The following is a 25,520-nucleotide window of genomic DNA, read 5'->3' on the forward strand; positions in this document are numbered from 1 at the left end:
TGTCACCCCACTAATAAATGACAGATAGAAATGGGTCATGAATCATCTAACTCCTGCTCTAGTCCATTTTCACTGTACTATGTCATACAAAGGAAATCATCTTAGCACAGAAATTTCTTTTTGTGCTCAAGACAGTAGATATAATGTTAACGATGTTAACAATATAGCTTTATTCTTCCAGTTTACCTAATTGATTCATGGTAATATTTGCACAGTTTAAAAACAAAAACGTGTTTAAGAACTACCACCTCTGTAAGGGTACTGCAGCCTTAAAAACCAAATTAGCACTACATAAACTGCTATTGTAAGAATTTCAAACAACTTATTAATTTAAAATAAACCTTAATGAAAAGAATTACTCTCAGTATTTAAACTCTACGTATCTCATTTAATAGTAAAAAGATATATTCACAGAACTCATTTTAAATGAATATATCAAAACTTGTGGAGAGAGGGTGGAGAAACCTGATAAAATATGGAGTTTAAGAATGGGATTTAAGATGATGGCAAGTTGTTTTTTTCTTTTACAGGATTCTAAAGCAAAAAATCTCTAATAATTTATGGGATCCCTAAAACTATTACCCACACATAGTATTACTCACACAGCCCAAGTGACTGGGCCCATGAGTGGTATATTGGTAAAAATATTCCATTTATGATTGGTTAAATTGAACCCTGTTTATTTTATATGTTTCACTAACTAGCTACAAAATTTTTGTTAGAAGAGCTTGTCTTCTAGAACATGACTATGAATGTCAATGCAATGTGTATTCCCTTGTGGATCATTAATTTTATTTCTTCTTAGTTCTTGTTTCCAGTTCTACCCTAAACATTGCCATGAATGCTATCAAACCAGATAAAAACTTAATTTTAGGTTAAGTGCCAAGACTGAAATCTTAAATCAACAGAATAAACTGAATTATAACAAGACAGATAAAAAGAACAAATTTTTAATTGACATATTACATCTTATAAGATGGTGAAGAGCTTATAAATCTAATGTCAACTCCAAAATATGAGTTTCAGTCCAGTAAAAATTCTATACTTCTACACTAGAGTATATTATACTTCTGTATCTAGATGCAAATGTCTAGATTAGGTTTGTACAAATGAAGATAACTATATTCCTAGTATTCGAAATATGTAAAAAGTAGTAAGTAATATTCTCAAAACTGACAGAATCAGCAAGCTGTCTTATGTATTTAACTCATCACAAGGTGAGGCTGCCATTTACATTGCCTATGCAAAGTGTCATTTTATTTTTTAAAATAAAAGCATTGATTATTACCAAATTGTAACTACATAGATAGTTCTTAGGCAACATGAAGAAAACAAATTTATTTTCAGCTAGCTAAAAACTTTTCCTCAACAAATTGCCTGGTACTTTTTGTTACTGTCAGTCCTCTATCAAAAAGAAATTGACACTGCAATTAGCTTGGAAGGAGCCCTAATGACTCATCTACAAATGGGCAGACTTTTCTGTGAGGCCTTTGACATGAATGTTAATGCAGCTGAGATCACAGAGTGATTCAGCCCTAGTTAATTTACCATGCTCTATTTATATGGACACGCCTGATGGCAGAAAATTGGAAGGGCTGGTAATGCTTACTCCATAGTGATATGGAAGAGAGGCCTTACACCAACAAGGAAGATTTATTAAAACCCATCTATATGGAATGCACTCAAATAAAGTTGAATTAAGAAAAGTACAAACCAAAAACAAATTTTGCAGTAGAATAAATTGACACATGTATGGTGTATCTAAGTGTGTGTGCATTTGTGTGTATGCCTGTGTACGCATGCACTCAAATCATGAGTCCTGGAAGAACTCAATGTATTAATTTGTTTTGCTGTAAAGATTTATTAAAACCTTTTCTTAATGTTATATATCTATACATGTATGTAATAAATCTACACTTTTGCTCAAAAAAGGATTTAAAGAAACAGATGAAAAGTCAGAGCACACTGATTGAGTGGACTTTCTTTATATGTAATGGTTCACAGTAAAATTAGTAAGAAAAATTAGTGCCTAAACTTCATAGTGGTGCAAAGACCTACAAACTCTTAATTTTCATCATAGAAAAAGAAATTTGGTTAAGTACAAAAATTCATTATATACTATGATAATGAAACTGTATATATAGTCATAAGACATATAATAAAAAAATGACCAAATTTCACTCAATTCACATACATGAATGTTTTCTCTTTTAGAGAAAAAGGCACTTTTTCTCAGGAATAAATGTGTTCAGAGTTGTAACCACATGAAAAAAATTCTACCTGACAACTTAGCCCTATATTTTTAAACTTCTTTTGGTTTTAAGATGAGAAAGCCTTTACTATTTACAGTTCAAATTAAACACATAATTTATATATGTTCACATAACACCAAAATGCCCATCATACATATACAAAATTTTTTAATATAGGAAAAAGGAAATGTTCAGATGAGTTAAATTAGGTAAACCACATTCCTCCTCAAAATGAGAAAATGGAAAAAAGTGCCAAGGCTGTATCCACAAAAAGAATGACAACCACAAAAAGATCTGACTATAACTTCAAGTCAAACCAGAAAATACAGATAATTTATACAAGGCTGTGGTACAAAGGGACTTTGATGCATGGATTGTTCTGACTGTGCTATATCAAATGACACTGTGTGGGTAACTGATAATCTGACTCAAAATATTATTTAGAATTTTCTGTTGAATTATACAGTAAGAATTAAAGTGAGATAATAAACTCTAATTATGAATTTTACTGAAAAGTGCGGAGTATTCAAGCAATACTGACAAAACAAGTACCACTATGGTGATACTTCAACTTACATTCGCTAGTATTTTTAAATAGCATGTTCAAGCTTTTTATTGACTTCAATATATTGCCTTAATCATATCTGCACCACACTCAGAACTTGCTCATTTCACTCTTTTTTCTTCTAAAGTGTATTTTAAATACCTTCTGTCTAGGAAATACTTTTTTATAACAAGTTTCTCCCTACTCAAGAGAAAAGGAATGAACATTAAAAAACTTCAGAGATTTGATAAAAAATAATCTTCTGATGTTTATCTGTACATGTAGCCCTCCGAAGAATAAGGGCTCTTAAATAATAATTTGCACTGAAATAAAAATCTTTTCAATTAAAATGAAAACAAATCAAAAAAGTCACTTCCTATTTGAAACACACGTGCGTTTGCTGCTCCTCATGCAAGAGTATTCAGAAAATCCGACACTATTTTAATAGAATTAAAACGCAACTTGTGTTTGACCAGGATATTGAATGGATTTGTACATCTGATTGTAAATTTAACATAAGACTGTAAATTATATGTTAGAAAGATCTATGAAATGCTAGCTCAGTAAATTATATCTTCTCATAAACCACATTACCACGGCTATATTTAATTCTCAAAAATAAGAAGTAAAATGTTTGTAAAACTGACTATAGTTTTACTAGAGGATAACACAGCATTTTTAGACACGCTATGTTGTCATGTAGCATTTAGATCATAAAATGTCAGTACCATCATATCTAGTAGAATGAAACATTAAGTGTACTAAAGAATAGTGAAAATTAATTAAAACAAAGAATTTCAGTTCCTTTACATAATGAAGAAATTTAATATTAAGTATGGTTTGAAAACAAGAGACCTTAAATTACTGTTTTTGAATGACTGCACAACTAATTTAAAAGCTGAATCAAGTTCTTTGTGATTGGTATTAATTATCCCCATTTAGTGCTGGCCCTTTTCCATAATTTTTGTATTCCACAAGGCTGGATATCAGAATGCTTTTCGAGAGAATGCATATGGCACAAAGCTGTAGTCTTCCATACCTGCCAGGAATTTCAAATAGGAATCTGAAAATGAAATGGAGATACAGCCTCAAGAAACGTACAAAATAGACTTTAACGGCAACTCATTCTCTTGTACACTCTCTCTACTTTCTGAAAGAAATGTTAATGACCTAATCAAGTAGAAATTGTAGATACAGAAGTATTAAGGGGAAAAACACTCCACCATCATCAAAAAAACAACTGGCTCATTACATACATTTAAGAAGGCATAAAAGTTATCTATAACTTCCTCTTTTAGAAAAAAAGTATAAAATGCTTCAAAGTAACCTGCGATTTACAGGGGTTTCTTAGCCCAAGAGCCTCCCTATTTTTTACTTATTTAAATATTGCTAATTGTTCTTTAATATTACTTTCCTAATCCATGAGATAATGTCTCTAAGATATTTAATGCATAGCATTTAATATAAATTAATTATTATTAACCAAAGTGCATTCTCTATAATGCAATGATTTTCCAGAATGTGTTCAGAATTCCTACCTGAGAAAATATTCAAGGTGATCCTTGAGAATTTACTTCACAGTTTACACGGAGTTAAGTTAGTCTTTAAATAGAAGCTGCCTAGAACAACATCATGGTTAGTTTTATACCTGGGAATATATGGTTCTGCAGGAGGAGGGGGAATGTAGAGATCCTGGAGGGCAGAACTGTCTCTTTTGGTGGGCGTACTGATGGTGCTGGAAGGCGTGGCAACGCTGCTTGTGGGACTTCTAGGTATAAGAGGCTGGTTAAAATGAAAAAGAAAATACATACGCACACAAACAACACACAAAACAACAACAACAACGACATATAGTTATCGTTTTAAAATGATCTATTTCTGCAAAGTTTTTGAACTTGGCTGAAATAAAGCAGCATGTTATTTAGCACACAGATATTCCTCGAATCTCCAAAAGCAAATAATTTATTACTTTAGAGGTTTCCACTTAGTTCCCAACTTACCTTCATCTGTGGTAAAACTATGTAAAAGCTATTTATAAAGTAATAGGATCATGCAGTGTTTCAGAATGGAAAGGCATATCTCACAGCCAGAAACTTATTTAAATTAAATTTGCTTTGTTAGAATCCCATCTTTGAAAGAAGGATAACAAAGAGTAACTTTCAAAAGAATTAGCCCACTCACATCTTGATTGATATACAAGAAAGATATTTCAGATTTTTTCCCCAAAAAAGATACACCATACTCCCAAGTTAGTAGAATGTCATAGAATCTTGGGAAAGGTTACAAAAATGGAGTGTGAAAGGCCAATACGAGAGAGCATTTTCTAAGAAAATGTACTTTTTTCATAAACATAAACAGAACTGTCTTCTCAAAATCATTTTATGGTACATCTTCAAAAGTATGGTGATTAGTGTGACACAATCATTTCAGCTTTCACAGGCACACACATTTATCATTGCTTAAAATCATCTTTAGTTGCATATCTATAGATCTCATTTTCATACCTGTATTTAAGCATTAAATAAGTTTTTTCTAAGTTAAGATAGTATATATACTGAAATAAGCAATACATCAGGATGTGTTAACTTAAGAGCATTCCCGATTCTAAGGTTCACAGCATTTGAAAGAAATGATCTTGTGGTTCAAGAAATTATCCTAACGTGAAACTAAAATTCACAAATCTTCACGTTTATCTTACAGATCTTACTGATTTAGCTACATATAAAACAACATTAAAAATAAGAATTTTAGTGCAATCGCAAACACAAAAATAATGATCACAAAATGAACTGTATCTTCACATGACAAGATGTTGCTATTTCAACCAGTATGAAAACACTTTTAGGACATCTATATAGACCCACAGTTCTATTACTGTAACACGTATTGCTGGACACTCAAAAAATGGCATATTACAACTATTTTATATTGTGACAATACTTTTGTACAGATCAACAAAATTTGTTCGAAAAGCCAAGCATAAATACAATGTACAATGTAGGTCACTGGGGTAGGCTACATAGTTTATGATTCAGTTCACGGTTTTTGACCTTGCTTGTTACACAGCTCACCTTAATAGCTTGAAATCACACATCCTGTCAAAATGATGGTTAAGTTTTAATCTATGTGAAATAGAAATTAAAGGAAGAGAGAAACGAAAAAGAGTTGATAATTTATTTTGGGACTCTACAATATTCTCTCTTATATGATGTAAAAAAAGAAGTCACAAACTTTACAAGTTGAGGAATTTTGAGATATTATGAAAATATGCAGTCAAGAGTATTATGTTTAACTATGCTGATTTTGGAAAAGTGTCCAGTTAAGCTATGCGTGTCTTTTAGAAACAAAAAGTTTTGGCAAGGGGAAATCCTGAGATTATATAGGTAATCAGAAGTCACCTGTACAGATGAACACCATGAAACCTGAGGAAATGAAGAATTGTATTCTTTCTAAGGATATATTAAATGTCTCTACAACAGATCTTTGAATGATAGGCTCTTTAGATCAAGTATTTCGAATATATATATATATATATATATATATATATATATATACATAGCCACTGTGATGTGACTGTTTAAAATTGTTTTCCTCTCTGTCAGGACATCTTGGTATTAAATACTGATGACATTAAACAACAAATCTGATCAAAAGTTCATCATTATAGAAATGTAAAAACATTCAATACAGTACATTACTTTCCAAAACTTACTAACAGATGCACTGTTAGAGAAAAACTTACATTCAGTATGCTTTTTAAATGTTCTAGTATCTCTCTTTTAAAATATCCTAATATTACAAGTTGACAAAAATAGTTCTAAAAACACATAAGCATTTTAAAAAATAACAAATGTTTCTTCTCTTTCAGGTCGCTATCTCTATATTGAAGATTTCTCTCCTTTCATTTTACCATGTATATAACTAAAGCTAATTCTTCCTGCTTAGTACCTATCCCTGCCTTCCCCAAACAAAGAGGAAGGAAGAAAGGAAAAAACAAGTAGGAGCAATGATTACAAGTATATTTTAAATATCCCTGAAGTACAAGATAAGGACCCACAGAATATTTTATTCTGCCTGGACTATTTCCAGCATCGTTTACTTAGGATACTTGTGCCTTTCCACTTCCAGGAAATTTAAATATTACCCTTGTCAACTTCCTTCAAATTGCTATTTCCTCTAGGTTTCTGTTTTCAGCAGGGAGTTGCTAATAATGTCATCAGTTAATGTGACTAGCTAAACTAGCAAACACGTAGAGGAAAAAGACTCAAATATGTTTAAACAGATAACAGGTTTGATCGTGCCAACTTGTTCAATTAACTGAACTGGTTAAAAAAACAACTTGTTCTTCCAGAGAAAAAAGAAAATAGTCAATGCTGTTGTTTAACTCAATTGGCTAGCTATTTTATTAACTGCTAAATCATAAAAAATATTTCAACTGGCTTACCATGCAGATATCATCTGGCTAATCAGTATGTCTTGTGCCAAGTAAAACACAAGGTAAATATTAAATACATTCAGTATATTTTTTCTACTAATTCTACCATTTTTGTCAAGCTAATCCAAACTAAAAAGTAAACATTCTTCTTGAGAATCTCATTTAAAAAAACAGACATTAAGCAATGGAAAAACAGAGTATGGTAAAGTAGAAGCTTCATGGGAAAATGGAAATAGCTATTTAACACAAAAGGAATTTTTGTGATAATTCAGAATTATAATCTCAAAATTTTTCCTAACTGTGGACAAGGATTGAGAGACAACAAAATTAAATGACTAAAAGAATGAAAAGGGCATTAGAGAACATTAGAAAGGCAAAATTTGACTAAATTAAGCACAGAATAAATGATGTTATTAGCTGAAATTATCAGTGAGAAATTCCTAGTTGTAACAGTGGCATGAAAATTACAACTATTACCAATAACCATTTAAGTGTGTGAAAATACATGACATCACAAATACAGCTTCCCTCAAATCAAAAAAGATCTCTCAGCATTCAATTCAAATTTTAATTGGTATATTCCTTAGTTTCAGAAAAAATATCTAAATATGTGAGTATAATAATGCAGAAGGATAGCTTCTCCTATCTTGGCAACATTTACTTTCAATCATTTGTTCATAACATAGTATAAGAAAGGCAGTTACCATTGTACTATAAACGATTTCCAATTTAAGAAAAAAAGCAGAAATAAAGGGCAGTTTTTTTTATTTTACCATTTTGCTTCTTTCTCTTAAATTGGTAAAATCTATCTGGAAGAGAATTAAGAATGATCATCACTTATGGATAAAATACAAGGGTATTTTAAGACTGCATCTTGTTATTCAAGTAAGCATGAAGCTTCAGTATAACTTGATCCACTACGGTATGCAACCAAGTATGACATGGACCCATTGTGGATTCTACCCAAGGGGTTTATTTCCTGGAAGGACCTTGTCATAAGATTTAGTTTTCATATCCAAATGATCCTGCTGACATAAAGCTCTCCTTCCACATATTCAGTGAGGCTCCAAAGGGGAAGACGCATTTGCACATATATTGTTACTCTTCTCAAACAAGTCTATGATAGATTTCTGGGAACACTGGCAGGCCATCTCTTAAAATATCCAAATCCTAAATAAAACGATCATATTCATCTCTTCAAATATACATTTATAACCTTAGGTCAATTAATGATAACTTACTATACTGTCAACACGACTCAGAAATCTACTAAAGTATACATACATTTTTCATAGTCAGTTTGAACTATATATATATTTTCAAATTGTATCCCACAATATGGTATGGCACAAATCTTCCTCTGAATCATGAGTGATGACTTTAGTAATAACATCCTACTCATCCAGTTTAAACATCATTGGAAGATCGTGATTATTGTAAAATAAAATTTTCAGCTGTTGTAAGGGATCACCAAAATCTCACTTTAAATCCTCTGATGGGTCAGGTCTTTTCCTTGTGTCCCCAATTCTAACATCTCTAAGGTAAGTGAGCACATCTCGAAGGTATCAATATACCTATGAAACCCAAATGGTCTTAAAGACTACGAGAAAAGAACTTCTATACTTAAGAAACTACATTCGACGTTGAGATTTTACTTGAAACATCTTACGTTTTAACAACCCTTGGCAAGCATATCTTAATTTACTTGTTCCTCTGTCTGCTAAGTGACCCAGCTTTCACAGAGCTATAGAAAGTCTTGAATGAAACCAATGACATGAAGACAACCCCAATGGTAAAGATTAAAGCAGTGTATTAGACATTATGTAGTTATCTCTAAAATTCGCTAGTGCAAAGATCACAAAGAGCTTGCTTTGCCTTCCAGGGGGAAAATACCCATTGAAATATGAATGATTACATCAAGTATAAAACCTGGTCATTTATTTTATTCACTCTTGGGACTAAGCACAGACTCGAATCACAAAATCCCATTATTCTAGCACAGAACATTCACACAAGTCCTTATTCAGTTCAAACACATTTTTATTATAAGTCCCAACACAAGTACCAAAATATTGTTTTATGTAAGCAATTCTCTTCTTAATCATCTAAATAAATGCTCCAGAGAAAACGTATTCTGGATTTTGGGAGGGAAGACTTGGCATAAAACCTTCTAAGTTTCTCAACCATATAAAGAATGCTAGATTTAATTTGGAAAATTACTGGGCATACTTTTTCCTGGGTAAGCTTTTCTTAAGTAGTAAATTATTTGAAAAGAGCCTAAGCAAGGGAAACACATGTATTCAAAATTCTTCCACTTCTCTGTTTCTTCACAGCTTTTTCTAGAATCCAAATTTATAAATACAAAAAGTTTGAGTCTTCTTTTATAAGCATGTATATCTTCCCTTTCCTATCAGACTACCAAGAAAACATTTTTTCCAACCATGGATTTTATCAGGAAACCACATCTGTATACGTTAAAAAAATACAGATATATGTGCATAAAAATATGTATGTAGTTAAAAACATGCAATACAGACTTTAGAGAGACGTTAGAGTCACACTACAAAATGGCTTTTTCCATTGAATCGTCAAGTTTTGCACATTGCACTAAGACTACCACTAGTATATTTATTCTTGTGCTGTCCAGTCTTATTGGCAGTTAATACTGCAATCATAAAACTGGACTTGCAATTTTTTCAATTTACAGTAAACATTTTTAGGATATTAACTAAAGAAAGAATGGAATCTAAAGAAACTAAAAAATAATTTTTGCATTTTAGGTGATTATTTGTAGTCAGTGTTAACATTTTGAAAGAATTTGGCTGAAAAATGCAAATGCGATTTAGATCCTTTAATTAATTTGCTTAAATATTGGTAAATAAAAATTTGATGCGACAACTGCTTGTAGCCATTTACTAATTTGAGCATGTAAAACATAACTGTTTTCTGCCTCCCACTCAGCACAATTACATTTTTTGTTAAAACTTATTTTCTTCTCTAGTGTCATACTTAATATTAGCTATCTTCTTCAAAACATGCTTTTAAAACAAAACTCTCAGAAACATAAACTATTACTAATTTTTTTTCAGTCATCCATAACCTGGATATTGAAATAAATTTTATTATTGCTTATATTTTTTTATTTTTACAGAATGACTTCAAGTATTCTTATCTCTACATATTGAAATGTAACAATCAATTAGTGTTCTTCAGTTGTTATGCCAGTTGAGACAAAAATCGACTGTTATGACTATATGCTTTCCCCATTTCTTTTTCTGTTCAAAGTGATTTAAACATCTTGTAAAAATGGCATCAAGGTAATGCTAAGCAATAAAATTTAAAATGAAAAGCACAAAACCACACAGGAAACCATCACATCGATATAAGATATTAATAGATCAGAATACAATTTAGGAACATAATTCTAATGATACAGCTTGATGATATTTTATATAAAAATGTGCTTAATGAAAACTATATCAGTATGTTGAATTCCAGCACTGATTTTAGTGACCATTTCTGAGATGCATTCTCACCAAAAAAAGCTGGGTTCTTAAATGTTGAATGTTAAATGCTAAACTGTTGCTTCCCAGTGATGTTTTCAATCAACATTCTTGTCGGTGTCCAGCTACTTCTCCCATACATCTCTTGTAAGAAGAAATGACATCACCCATGCATGCTTGTGACCTACGCACACTAATTTAAAACCACAAACATCAAAAAATATACCTTGAGGTTTATCCATAGTTCTCTGAGATTTTTTTCATTGAATTGGAAGAACTTGACCATAAGTAATCACCATGCTTACCAAAATCCAGGACATTAGTAGAGGGTACTACTAAGGACATGTTTTTAAAAACAGCTCTCAGAAAGCAGGGAATCTCTGGTTTGCTTTCTTAGAATAAAAATTCTATCTCAGGTAAAACACCTCTATTATTTATAAATGGGTGCAGATGACAACAGAATTCAAATCCAGATTAAATCTGCTTATAGCATTTGGCTAAAGTCTTTCAGTTCTATTGCAAAGTGTTTAAGAAACCAGGAATTTAACAGAAGAGGTGCCAAATTTCATGAAATGTACTAATGAAATTGCTCTGTGAGCATGAAATTGAATTGTATGCTTTTGTTTATTTGGCTATAATTCCATGAACGATTTTCAAAAGAAAATCCAAATCAAAATTCATCATTGCCGTTAATAAGAGAAGTTACGATTCTTTTAAAATATTTTAGAAAGAAAACTTCTACTTCAATTAAAATGTGGTATTCCTTAACAATCTTCTATCTTAGGCTTTGTTTTATTTGTGTAGGTATAAATTAATTACTTATTAGTTTAAAAAATAATTATTCCTTACGTTAGAATAAAGTTGCTCTTTTTTTAAGATGCATGTATTAGTGCCTACCTCCATACTACACAAACTTTGCCATATTTTATCTGAAAATGCTACTAGGTAAATTAAGCCTGGTATAGAGGAAGAAAAAGATGAAACAGACTCATTGAGTTAAATAAATGCCACACTGTTTCTTTTAGTGACCTCTATTTTAAATAATTCTTAGTAGACTACTGGTATACCTTACGAAAAAAGAATAATCTAATGTCCAATTCTTCAGATTTGAACACTGAAGATTTATATTTAGGTGAGTTAATGGGCATTTTAGCTCCAACGTATTTGTACACATACCAGAAGGAAGAATACAATAAGAATGGTACTTGTGTTCTACACAGAGGATTGTTGCTACATTAAGCACTTAGTGCTTCACATCTGAGGTCCTTTCCTAGCCACTAGGAAAAACATGTGGCCTCAGGCAAAGTCACAAAGGAATCCAAAACTCCCTGCAAGATCTCATTCCACTATTTCGTTGACTTTCCCCCTCTTGAGGCAGTCTACCTTCAATCTCCAGACCCTAGTACCCTCAGGTTTTGTTCATCTTTGGCTGTATCAAAATATACGTTCTATAAAATTTATGACCAGTTTCCATTAGGCTTCTGGTGTCTCTGCATTTTAGCACAGGCCAAAGCTTTAAGATCAAGGAAGAACACTGTAAGGGTACAATTTCAGGTCTTCAAAATAGACCCCAGGGAGATTTGGTGGTGGTGGTGTGGTATGTTACAGCACTCATCCACTGCCCTTACTCCTTGTTCTACCACCACTAGGAAGTATTTAATGAAAACTAATACTCTTCCTCCTACTGGGTAAAAAGTCAACCATTGAAACAATTTTTGAAGAAGCTGAAAGCAGGTTTTTCCCCCTCAATAGTACTGTTTATCTATAAGGGGTCGAGCTTGGACAATATATTTTAGGTGAACTAAATTCAGTTGAAATAACACAAAAAATGAGCACTTAAGTAATGCTGATTTTCTTTTTTCTGATTTCAGCATTCTGAAAAGGTAAATTAACAAATATACTCAGAGTAACTGAATACACAATGAGGAATAAATATAATTAATGATCCGACGAGGCACATTTCTTGGCATTTACGAATGCACCTAGAAATGGTGCCCTAAAAATCTACTATAATTATATTATAATTAAAGAATGATGTGAGATAATTTTAAAAATTAAAGTCTTTATTCTCTGGCTTTGAACAGATACACCAAATGTATGTGTAGCAAAGAAGAAATGTTGCTCTTTCAATTATTTCAGCATTTTATATAAAAGCGATTCTTAACTGGATACTGTCATTACCTTAATTCTCTAGTTTGTGCTTGTGGAAAAGAATCTAAAAAGGGACCAAATTATCAATTTAGTTTTTAGAGATATTCCCTTAGAGTTTATGAATCAACAAGAAACTAGTTTCTTTTGGTGTTCAACATGAAATAGAAGGGACTAGAGAGAAGTTGTTAAATTTAACTATACATATATAGACAAGAAAACCTAATGACTGAAAGTGTGGGCCTCCTCTTCAGAGTTCCCACCTCTCCAATTTGAAGAAGGATGTTTGGGGATGGCATGTCAATAGGAAACTACAGAGTGGAACAACAAAGCAACTTATAATGCAGCAAGAAAATAAAATGATATGATGGGAAAGTCTGATCGGCTAACCTACGACTTAATGAAGCAAATACTGAACCCTGAACTTTAATGATCACCAACAATCTTTGAGAATAAACATACTGCAAGTCAAATGTATTTGAACATAGTAATATAGTTTTACGTATATTCATTTGAAAAACAGATTCACATTAAAAATTTAAAGACCTTAATGTTAGAACACTTTATATGTTTTTATGTTATTTCAGTATAATGCAACTTTGAGGCCAATAAGTAGTAAAGTTTAAACAAGGAGAAATCATTATAATCTATAAGACCATTCAATGTGTAATGGAGTATTTAGGGTTTTATGGAAAAAAAATCTAAGAACGGTATAACATATTAATATAAAATTTATTAACAATTTACATAGTGATAACAATGGTATTTTCATATATTGCTTTTCTTTTTAATCTGAACAATGGACAATGTTCTGTGTCAATGGGTAATTTAAAATTTTAAAAATTAGACTTCTAAGAAAGGTAATAGTGTCCTATTTTAAAAATGCAGGTTTTGTGAAGGACAAAAATTTCTTCTATGTGTTTATAGATTATATCCTGACTGAAATGGAAGAAAATGTATCACTTCCTTATCTTTCATCAATCAGAATCATATTTTTATAACCTCCTAGATAACTGTGCTTCTTAATGAACGTAATTTATCAACAGCCAGAGTAATCTTTTAGAGTGATGTTTCATGACGAAGAAAAATGCAGAAATTCTAATGCAACAATTTCCCTATTTTTGCTACCCTACAGAGTAGAACAGAGACAAATGATCAGTCTGGAGAAATGTAGTAAGGACATTTTAATTATTATCTAAAACTTCCTTAACCTACTGTTTATAAATAACTATTACTATCTTATGATCTGATTTAAAAGAATTCTATAAACTATCATCTAGTTTCTGCAAGAAGTGTATGCAAGTATAACTTTCAAATAGAAGATTATATCACAAAATAAACCTCTCATTTTCATTTCTGTCCGTATTTTGGCTTGAAATAGCTTGTGGTTTTTTGGAATTATGCTTTAAATGTTTAGAAAATAAGGCAGAGTTCTTTATCATTTGGATTTTAGTTATAGTAACTTTCAGATTTCATCACAATTAAGCCTATTAGGATAAGCTGTGAAGAGATCATTTCACAAACAAATTTTCAAAAGCATACAAGATTAATCCATATGCTGCTGAGATGAGGCACAATAAAGAAGCATTACTGAGATAATCTATGGCTAAAATGATGGTGTATGACTTATGATTAAGCTTCATTACCTGCAGAGCAAGGGGCTTCCATCTCATATTTTTCAGTAAAGCTGGTGCTGAGGTAAGCATGCTCTGAGGTCGCTTTTTCAAAGTTAAGATAACACCACTCGGGTCCTCTCGTAGTGCATTCACCAAATTTTTCAACTGCCACCCCACCTGGTAACCAGCAAAATCATTACAATAAAATTGAGGTACAGTATTCAAAGATTTAATGTTCTCCCCCTTTAATAAGATTAGTTAAAAAAAAAAGAAAGAAAGAAAGAAAATCACATCATTGGTGTACCATCCTATCAATTTTCAGGAGATATATACTCAAGAAAGAAATTTTATCTTTGATTAACCATATTATTGCATTAGAGTCCATATCATCATGAGATAACATAATGGACATTTACCACGTCAAAGCAGAGACTAAAGCGGTATCCTACCAATGGAGTAATTTAGAACTTTAAGAAATTATGTCATTATCAATGCTGTGCAAGGTCTAGATCCAAGCTCTGTTCACAAACACAATTTAAAAATCCGCATGCCTGAAAACAAGGATTTGGCAATGTCCTGAGCTTACAAACTACACTACGTGCTTTCTCATCACCATCTTTTAGAGATATGTGGTACAAGTGTCTCTAAATTAGACTGACATTATACTACCAATAGCTGGTATGGACACACCAAGGCAACATTCTGATGCACAGAAGACAGCATCAATAAAATAAACCTTTTACCATGCTATAAAGATAGAACGAAAAGTGACAAGGTAATACTACTCCAATGCAGCAGCTACTGGAAATGTGTTCCAAATGACCCTATAAATTTCAAATATAATGTGCTAAATTTAATGAAGCCATTCTATTTGAATATCACCTCAAAACATATTGTATAATTAAACCAAAGTACTTGATAAATGTCCTGAAACCTGGTTCAACTGTTATCCATGTTAAACTACTTCACTCATCCTTTTAAAATTTTAAACATAGAATAATTTTTCTTATTTTGCTTTTAAGATGGACTAGCTATGTAGTTATCAGGTAACTGAAATCCTAGAACTATGCTTTAAAGAAACACGTTAAAAATATCTATTACTCCAAGGTTTAAAAAAATACATTTTATATTTAAGAGAGAAGAACCTTTTATCCCAATTCTAATGGATTAGAATTTTCCAAGATCTGTTATATAAATACATTGGGTCAAAATTCATCTTGGATTGCAAGCAGGATTTAGCAAATGGTCTCAACAGCAATCCAGTTTCTTCCTAGGCACCCAAGTGAAAGGGAATGGATGCCTTTGTTATTCATCACGTCTTTGCCTGGAAGATAATGCTCAAGCTGGAAAAGAATGAGCACTTCCACCAAAAGAAGCACAGATTCCCAAAGACTATGATGAAGAGGTATGCTGGACTGCAGCCACTGTAGGATAATGGGAGACTTTGGTTTATATAATGAGTGAGCATTCATTTAAATTATAACCTCTACTATAGCTGAACTGAGTGACAGTGAAGAGAAAGAGGACAAAAAAGCAGCAAGACATTATAATGCTTAAAACCTTAGAGGTCCCAGGTATGAACCAATATGATCATTATGACACCTGCCTAACTCGAATAAGAGGCTGCCAGTTAAAAAAAAAAAATCACATTAGTGTGGATCAACTACAATAATGCAACTGGTCAAATGTCTCCCGTTATATTTAAGTGGGGACTATTAAGTGCTCAAAGGTACATTACATTGATTCTGATTCCTCTGATAGCTAAGTAGTGTCCCTAAAGCCATTTCTTTAAGTCAAGAGTCAAAGCAAAATGAGTTCAAATCCAAGTGTTCATTTTGCTTGCCAAAAAAATATGCAAGCAGATTTTTGAATTCCAGGTTTGGAGGGAGAAAATGTACTGTTTATACAGAGTTTATGAAAACTTATTAACCATAACTACATTTTACTATTAATTTTATTTATTCAAATAGTTGCTAACTATGCTAAAGAAGTTAATGACAGCCCTATCTTTCTTTCAGCACATCTATCCTTGAAAATGAATTACACATTGATTTCTATCCACCAATTTCTTTACATTTTATTCCATGATGTGATCATTGTGGCTAGTTGAAACATTTTAAGGCTAGATGATGTTTTCCTGTGTAATGTTCAGTGCAATTTGATTCATCCTGTTCTTTCACACTTCCTCTATGCTCTTTTCGAACACACAATTTCAAAAAATAAAATTGTTTTTCCATGAGAAAATGCAATTGTTTTTTGATGAGAAAGTATTAATTTGGTTGGATTTTAATTTTATAGCTGAATGCTATTTAATGGAAGAAAATTATATAATTTTACTACTTTTTAATCAGCCTTCCCACTCACTGACTTAACATTAACAATATTTTAAACAAAAGTAAACAAATATGCATCAAGATCTATATTTCTTTGGCTCTCAAATTCTACTTCCACTACCATAACGAATTGACTGGATAAAAGTATAGAGATAAATGTGTAACATGTATGACGTAGTACTGTTTAATCAAAAATTGTACATTATGTAAATATCCATTAGTAAAGGATACAAAAATTGTTGTGTGGTAATAAGTTTCAAAATAGCAAATGCAATTCAATCCACTTTCGTAAAAAAATTCATAAATATATAAAATATAGGAAGATATACAACACCATTCACAGTGGTTACATTAAAGGGGAGTGAAGACTACAATATATATTTTCTTCTTTATACTTTTATTTCTCGAACTTTTGGCAACAAGCCTAAATTGTTCTTATAAACAATATGAACAAAATAAATGGACCTAGTCCGTGAATAGTGAAATTCCAGTTAGAAAATCATGAAGTTTATGAATTTCCTAATTAGGACTGTTTGTTATGGATGGAAAATTTCTACATAAAGTACAGAACCAGAAAGACAACTCTATTTAAAACAGTAAAAGGTAGTGATGGGGAAATCATATCTGCTCTGTGCATTACACTGTTAGATGATTAGCAAAGAAAAACAAATTTATTACTCAGCTGTGCTCAATAAGTCAAGAACTACATTATCTGTTGATTTTTGATTCAACGAATGATTTCAGCAGATACCTCACTTAAGTCAGGTTCATGTAGAAATCATTGAATGGGAACAAAGCTGGCTGAGTAATTCACAGCCTATTCGTAACATTTTTCTCAATAATATAGGTAGATTTTAGCTATATTAGTCCCATCCCAGTACTTGTATACACATAAATAGCAACTAGACATTATGCTTCTCATTCAAATAGTCCTTTTTTACTGAGTCCTTTCTCAAACTCCCTAATTTGGATCATTTCTTCATTAGTTTCTGCCTTCTCTACAACATATACTTCTTAAAAATTGTCCCTATTTATTGGGTTCTACTATATTCTATTCAAGGGCAATTACGACATGATCCTAGAGCTCCAGGAAAAATGATTCCCAGCTCTGGTTCTAAGATACCCTAACGTATCTTCAGCCATATAATGCAGTGTAGTGGATTCTTGAAATTAATTTATTTCTGTTTATTGAGATACTTATGGTTGACAGATTATAGGGGGAAACAAGTAGACGGTATGATAAAATGAGGTTAAGTATGCGTGTCACAACTTCAGGAAATTTGGAAGCCCCCGTGCTATGAACTAAATGCAATGGTACACAAATGTCAAAACAGGTAAAATATATTAAGGCAGGTTCATCATTTTTCAAGATTAGTTTTCCATTTTATCATTTAAGTTTCTTGCTAGAGTTTTAAAATATTAAGTGTGACAGACCTGAATTAGAAACCAGGTGAGGATATAATAGTATGAAGAATGATAGCAAAATATTCTTTACATTGGCTGCAATAAAAGTCTATATACTAGGAGATACAGGGAGTTTTGAAAGAAGGAAGAGGGGATCCTACTGGCCACTAATGTAAGAGTTTAATCCACTAATATGGGAAGGAATTAAATAAGGTAAAAAATTTTAAGAGATAATGGGTTAAGGATACATACAAAGAAAAACACTCTAACAATCAAAGACATCCAAAAAAGAATTGGCTGACTTGTGAAATAGTGAACTCAATACCAAGAGATGTTTAAATATTCTTGTACAGGCTAAATGATTAGACTAGATTTCCAAAGTCACAATACATTACAACTTTAATACACAGAATGGGTAGGAAAATGCAAATAGATCATATGACAACAGATTAGCTTGAATAAAGGGATGTGGTCCTGATACATCTTGGATTACTTGTCTTCCACCTTTTCTTCCTCCTGACAACCAATAAATGTAGGTGTCTCCTTTAGGCTAAGTGTCAGACCCGTTTCTAACATTTCAAGCTGTCTTCTTATAATAACCTCTTCTCTTCCCAGAGCTTCACTAATAACTTTCTGCACATCACTCTCAAATCTTTCTAACCATCCCTGCTTCCTACCAAGAACTCTAGTGACATATTTACAATACTTAGTTCATCCCCATCCATACTAATAGCTACTGAATTATCAAGCACTAGTAATTCACTATGCTAGGTTCTTCCTAACTATATTACATTCCTTTTACATATATTTTCATTCTTACAATAGTCCTATGAGGTAAACTATTAAACCCATTTTCTATGTGAAGAAACAGAAGCAAAAAGGGATTAAGTTTTCTTGGCCAAGATTACAAATACAGTAAGTGGCAAAGCCAGAATTCACATTCAAGTCTGCTTCTAAAGCACAAGATACTATGAGAGCAACCATCCTCCCCTAAATATCCCATTGGTAGATCAAATGAATGCAACACTTTAAAAATCAAACTCATTACCTCCCCGCTCTCATTCAACAGCAACAACAAAAAGTTCCCTGTTATCCTCTCAAGTTATGCAGTATGGAGTCACCTGACTGTTCTTCCCCCTTTTTAATCCATGTCCTAAAGAATAGATCCTAGCAACTAATGCCTCTTCTTACTGCCTTAGTTCTGGCTTGGGTACCTGATTGCTAGACTTAAGAGTCCTAACTGGCCTTTCTGCTTCTAGTCTTTTGCAGCTTCAAAGTATTGCTACAGGGTAAATGTTCTTCCCATCAAAACCTTTGAAAAGTTCTCCAAAGGCTCAACCAAAGAATCAATTCCTTAAATAGGACCTTCATCAATATGGCCATAGCTGCCTCCTATTGTTTCTCTTTTATTGTGGCTCCCAAACTTTATCATGTTACAATCACCTGGAAGCCTCGTTAAAACAGATCGCTGTGTTTTAACCCTATTTTTGATCTAGCAGGTCTGAGGTGGTGCCCTAGAATTTGCATTTTCCCCCCAAGTTCCCAAGTGATGCTGATGCTACTAGTCTGGGAACCACAGTTTGAGAACCACTGTACTAGACGACAAGGTTCTTAAAGGCAGTGATTCACCTCTATCTAGAATATTTTAGGTATTTGTTTTTAAGACTAGATATTATAACTTAGAAAATCAGTATTTACCATGTGCCTTTCATGTAGCATGGATACAATGGTGAATGAAGCAGTCTGTGCCTCATTAAAGAGCATGAGGAGGAGAGATTAGCAGGTGAATAAACATTTACAATAACAAGAAGTACTTCAATAGGGTGAATAGAGGTGCAATGGGAGCCCCCAAAAGGGTCATCTAACCCATTCTTGAGGGTTCAGAGAAGGCTTCCTATTAGTTTAAGCTGAATTTCTTATGAGTTGGACAGGTGAAGGGGATGTGAAAGTTGAGGGAGCCAAGAAAGCTGTGAGACAAAGCATCACTAGTTTGAGCAACTTTCAGTAATTCAGCATGGGTGGAAGAAGTGATGGAGTAAGTATATGTTCTCAAACACTGTGCTTTTCTCCTCGGCCATGTCTTTGCAAATACACTCTTCCTTCAGCTTGTAATTTTTCTCCCACCTATACAATCTTACCTATCCATAATGACTCATACTAAATACAACATCCATCATAAAGCCTATTACAGCTACAATCTTATTTTCCTCATGTGAATCTCATGGCACACTTTCTCGTGGCATTTTCCATGCACTGCCTATTATAGTTATATATTTTTACTCACTCCCCTCTTCTCCACCTATCCTCATAAAACTGAATTTTGAGGGGTTTTTTTTTGAGAAGAAAAACTGAGTCTCATTTGTCTGATATCTGCAATCAATAAGGTGCCTTATAAAATGGTAGACAATCAGTATTTGTTAATAACTTAACTAACAAGATGATACGGTGACGAGAATATAAATGTTTCAGAGACAATAATGTGCCTTGAAACTCCAAAGGGAGTTTAGTTTTGTATGTAAAACCATGATGTAGTATTAAATTTTTCTCTAAATGTAATATACTCGATAGTAAAGCTGTAAGACATTCTTTACTGCAAATTACCAAGTAAACTTTCTTATAAATGAACATTTGAAAAAAAATAGTATTTATATCTTGGGTACTCCAGACCTAAAGTCTTAGTGATGTGATTATGACTAGGAATATAACAGTGGATATACTTCTTATTTGTCACAGAAAAGTTTTGTTTTATCATACACATTATATAAACACTGTCAAGAAGGATTTTCCAGAAAACTATTTTGTAGTGGTTGCAAATAGTCCAAGTTTTTCTTTTTCAATATTTTAAAAAAATATTTCATTCACATTAAGCTCATGGGCTGGAATGAACCTTTTAAAAACCACCGTATGCATCTTATACAAAATAAATCTTATTATTAGCTAATGATATGTTTTTCACATATGCTGAACCACTAACATTATCTTCCTGAATGTCCAAGGAGGCAAAAGTCAGTGTCTCCAAGCAATGGCAAGTCATACCACTTACTTTTTATATGTAATCCCCAATTTGTACATTGAAATGTATTTTATATACAACACAAACAGGATGAAAATTTCCCAAGTGTTAAAAGCCAGAGGTTCTGCTTTCTTGTGGAAGGGGCTTGTAATTGCTTTGATCAGGCTGAAGCAGACACCAGGGGTTCCTGGTGAAGGGCAACATAAATGGGCAGGTCCTTGGACAATGGGTTGACCAGATTTAGTGCATAAGAGGCTTTGGGGGTGGTGCTGAAGAGATGAGAAGTTTCCTTTGCTCTTGGTACATAGATGGAAGAAGTTGTCTCTGACCTCTTTAGGACTTGCCCTAGCTTATCTGATTTCCAAACAACAACTGGTAAATTATTTGACCAACATATGAAAAGAATTTCTGCTCTATGATCCCAAGTAGCCTAAGTTACAAATAAGCATAAAGGTAAGAACTTAAGCCTATCAACCCAGACCTTCTTTACCTTTGCCACAGCTGTATACGGAGTTACGAGAGAGCATCTCTATACCTACAGGCAGGAAGACAGGACATTTCTAAAAATATTTTCAAAGTTATTATCCTTCACAAGACAAAGCAACAGATTCATTAACATTTACACATGCTCCTGTGTATACACACGCTCTTACTCTACAGGTTGTAACATGTAAAGGATACCTCTTCACAAAGGAAATTTCAGAGACTTGAGATATGCCTATATGAATGTCTGATGATATGAGTCATGCTATATGAGACTTAACTCAATACACAACCCATCATGCTGCAACTAATGACCATGTCTCTGCCAAATTTCTTTATAATGTTCTGTTCCTTTGCATTACTAAAAAGTTACTGAAATATCTTGAGAAATGCAATATTTTACACCCATGACTGCCTCTTTCTTTAGTAAAACAAGCTGTATGGAGGAAATGTCATACAATTATAAACATTTTACAAGTAATGAATTTTGATATACAGTATCTTTCAAAGATCCTAAAACTACTAAATCTTGAGTACTGATCTACAAACTTCACCTTCACCTAAATTTATTTTTCCACAAAATACTAATGAGAAAGTCTTACAATATTATACTATAGTATATTTGGAGATATCCTAATTTTGCTCTTCCACAGTAGATTCATTAATTTACTGACTAGAAATAGAATTACCCATGGTTCAAATATAAAGGAATATAAGCTTAAAGGTATGCACTTGGTTAAGCAACTAAATGCAAAAAAAGTGATCTTAAATTCCAGCATGGAACAATTTAAATAGGTAATTCAGAGTATTTAGAAATGTCCCAAGGTGTAGCTATTTTAAATAAAACCTCAGTATTGATATTTTTACAAACATGTTGAGAAGACACAATCTTGGGAGAAGATAAAAGGAACAAGCATTTAAAAAGAAGAAATATGAGAATTAAAAGTTTTATTTTTATTAGGGGAAAAACTCCACAAGGCTACATCTTTTTCATTGAGCCACTCTTCATCTCACATCCTCCTTAACTTTAAAAGGCACTTATCCAATGAAATAAGACTACATCAAAGCACTTGTTTTTTTAAGGCATTTGTTTTTTATGTGGCTTAATTTTACTGTAAAACTTGGACCATACTGAGCTGTTCACAATTTCAATTTACATGTTTTATACCTAATATTTTCATGTGAATTTCACAGTCATGTATATAATGTGTGTATTATATTAAAGAGAAAGCACAGAGAACATAATTTCCCACTGCTAAAGGTGGATAGGGAGTCCAAGAGAGAAAGCCAACTCAAGTACTACAAGAAGCTAGTAAACTACTGCATGTACACCACCTTCCTGGAGTCTTTTTCTCCATAACCAAGAAGTTCTGAGGGCTAAATCAGAATTTATTGATTGGCTCATGAGGAAGCTCACAGGAGGAAGAAAATAGTAATCATAATTTTTTCCTTTAAGTTTTATGAATCATCTTCATAGTTTTCACCAAAGGTGATACAGTTCCATATTCTATTTCTTGCATTATCTCCTGTTACCAATCACTTATAGTAACTGCAGCCTTTGTATCACTGATGTCTCTGCTTCTGTGGCAAGCTGATTAAAAAACTGTGGGAATAGTTTAGCATCTTGAACATATAGCTCTCCTTCCCTTCTTCCATTTCAATATGGTATTCGGTAATGTTGCAGTCACTGCAGGCCAAAGGTTTATTTTAGAGCTTCATGGTTTACATTCTATAGTATATGCTACAGAAAACCAAATCAAAGCCAATTTTATTTTTATTTCATCATCATTCATTGTATCTTTTAATTTCTCCAAAGGATAGAACTGATTGAGTCTGAAAGTCTCTGCTGAGAGAGATGGAGGAGGAAGACAATCACATCACAGTCAAAGGCTATGGGGGTGAATCTTTGATCATATCATGGAACCTCATTCCCCCCAAAATCAGTAACATATTTTAAAATAACCATAATAATACAGGTTTCTTGCTAAAATTTTTATAAAGATATTTACATGGGTTAAACTTTAAAACAATTTTGTACTTCCATACATTTGAAAATTATTACATTTCAGTCATTCCTTCCTATACTGTATTTATGTTCTTCTTGCAAAGACACTGTAAATATCTGCATTTTAAAATACAAAGAACAGTCCTAGTCACCAAAGCTAAGGGATGAAACAAAGCACTGTTATCTAAAAATCTCATTTATAAGAATTCTGAGAAAGAATAAAGAAAACATCTATACTTATGAAAAATATCATGCTTAAATTTAATTTAGGAATCCAAATTTAAAAAGTAATTAGGACATAACCAAAACTCTAGTATTCAAAAAGTAACATGCTTAAAAATTTATGACTTTGCTATGAATAATCTTTATAACGTCATTTATTGGTAGACATTTAACAAAGATAGGCTTATTCGAAAATACTAACAAATATTGCAATGGATGTCTATATTTACCAAAACAAAACCAAAGCATGTGTACACATGTATATATATAGCTAAATAAACAGCATTCTAAAGTTTTATTAATAAAAAATTTTAGTTTAAGAACTTCTATAATGGCTGTAAATACTTTCAATGTAGAAGTTACCTTTAGAAATCATTTTATCAGAAATCTAACAATTCAGACAAAAAAGGTAGCTCAACGTCAGCTCTAAATGGGGCCATCGTGACCTCTCTCTGTCATTTCTCCCAATTTAAAAATTCCTTTAGTGCCCAGTATTAGAGTAATACGATGAGAGAAAATGTTAAAGTAATCAGTGGCTACATTACCTACAATTTTAGCCACCATGCCGATCAGAATGTTAATTTAGTGGATGAAACCTGTATTTGAATCCTAGGGCTAAATAACTTAAAAAGAATTTAAGATTATTATCATTATCTCTTGAATTTCCTATTTTTATGGTGCTCTAACATGTTTCCCTTTCATGCAATAAATTTTTGTCTTCATCAGGCAGTTAAACGTTATCACTAATAGCCCAGCCCTACTACAGACAGCAAGTGGATTAGGCAGTTGTGACTGGCAGACTTCTGCCTTTTTGAAGGAAGAAAAGGGCTGCAATTATTGATACTGATTTGCAAATGAGTCACACACTTAATAAGCATGAGTAGGTAAGAACATCAGCCAATAGATACATTTTAAACATACAAAATAATTACTTATAAGGAAACCTTTTTAAATTCCATGTAAAATAACTAGATGATATTAACTGTATGTTGACACTGTAAGACATATTCCAGTAATAAAAATAGAGTAACCATTTTTAAAGTAATTACTCTTTTCCTGGTGAAGCTAGTAAGAACTGCGTAAATAAGAAAGAAACAAATCAAGATGCAGAAATCTGCAAAGAAAATAAATTTAATAGGAAGTTACCATTATTAAGGCATCACACAACTTATCTCCTTTATATAAGACTTAAGATAATAAATTTTAGTTTGATAACAGAAAAATCATGAAATATTATATTGGATAATAATGAATTGATTTCTCTAGGCAAAATACACAGTTTATATCAATACGCAGCACTTCAAAACCAGTTTCCACACATTCTCATCGCCTCCACAATGTTCAACGTAAAATAAAAGAAAAAAATCAACAATCATCTCATAAACTACCCACTTTATAAGGTAGAATCTGATAAAATAGTAACTGTCTCTTCATTTTTTTTTGAAAACAGAACAATTCACGTGTTCTGTTTTAGAATACCAATTTCTTAGAATCCTAACAGTTATTTTAGGATATTATCATAACCATTTATTAAGTAATATGTTAAAAACCATGCTAATATA

At 32.3% G+C, this 25,520-nt stretch overlaps 1 protein-coding gene across 1 annotated transcript in view; it reads right to left on the reverse strand.

Annotated features, from left to right (window-relative positions):
* CNKSR2 (connector enhancer of kinase suppressor of Ras 2) overlaps positions 1-25,520 on the reverse strand; it is a 255,852-nt gene that overhangs the window by 105,774 nt on the left and 124,558 nt on the right. The window contains exons 9-10 of the mRNA XM_046674057.1: positions 14,529-14,675; positions 4,445-4,578 (exon numbers count right to left, since the gene is read on the reverse strand). Of these exons, the coding sequence (XP_046530013.1) occupies positions 4,445-4,578; positions 14,529-14,675 (281 nt within the window). The remainder of the gene's footprint in view (positions 1-4,444; positions 4,579-14,528; positions 14,676-25,520) is intronic.

The sequence above is a fragment of the Equus quagga genome, chromosome 10 (assembly GCF_021613505.1).
Source record: "Equus quagga isolate Etosha38 chromosome 10, UCLA_HA_Equagga_1.0, whole genome shotgun sequence".
Classification (NCBI taxonomy): domain Eukaryota; kingdom Metazoa; phylum Chordata; class Mammalia; order Perissodactyla; family Equidae; genus Equus; species Equus quagga.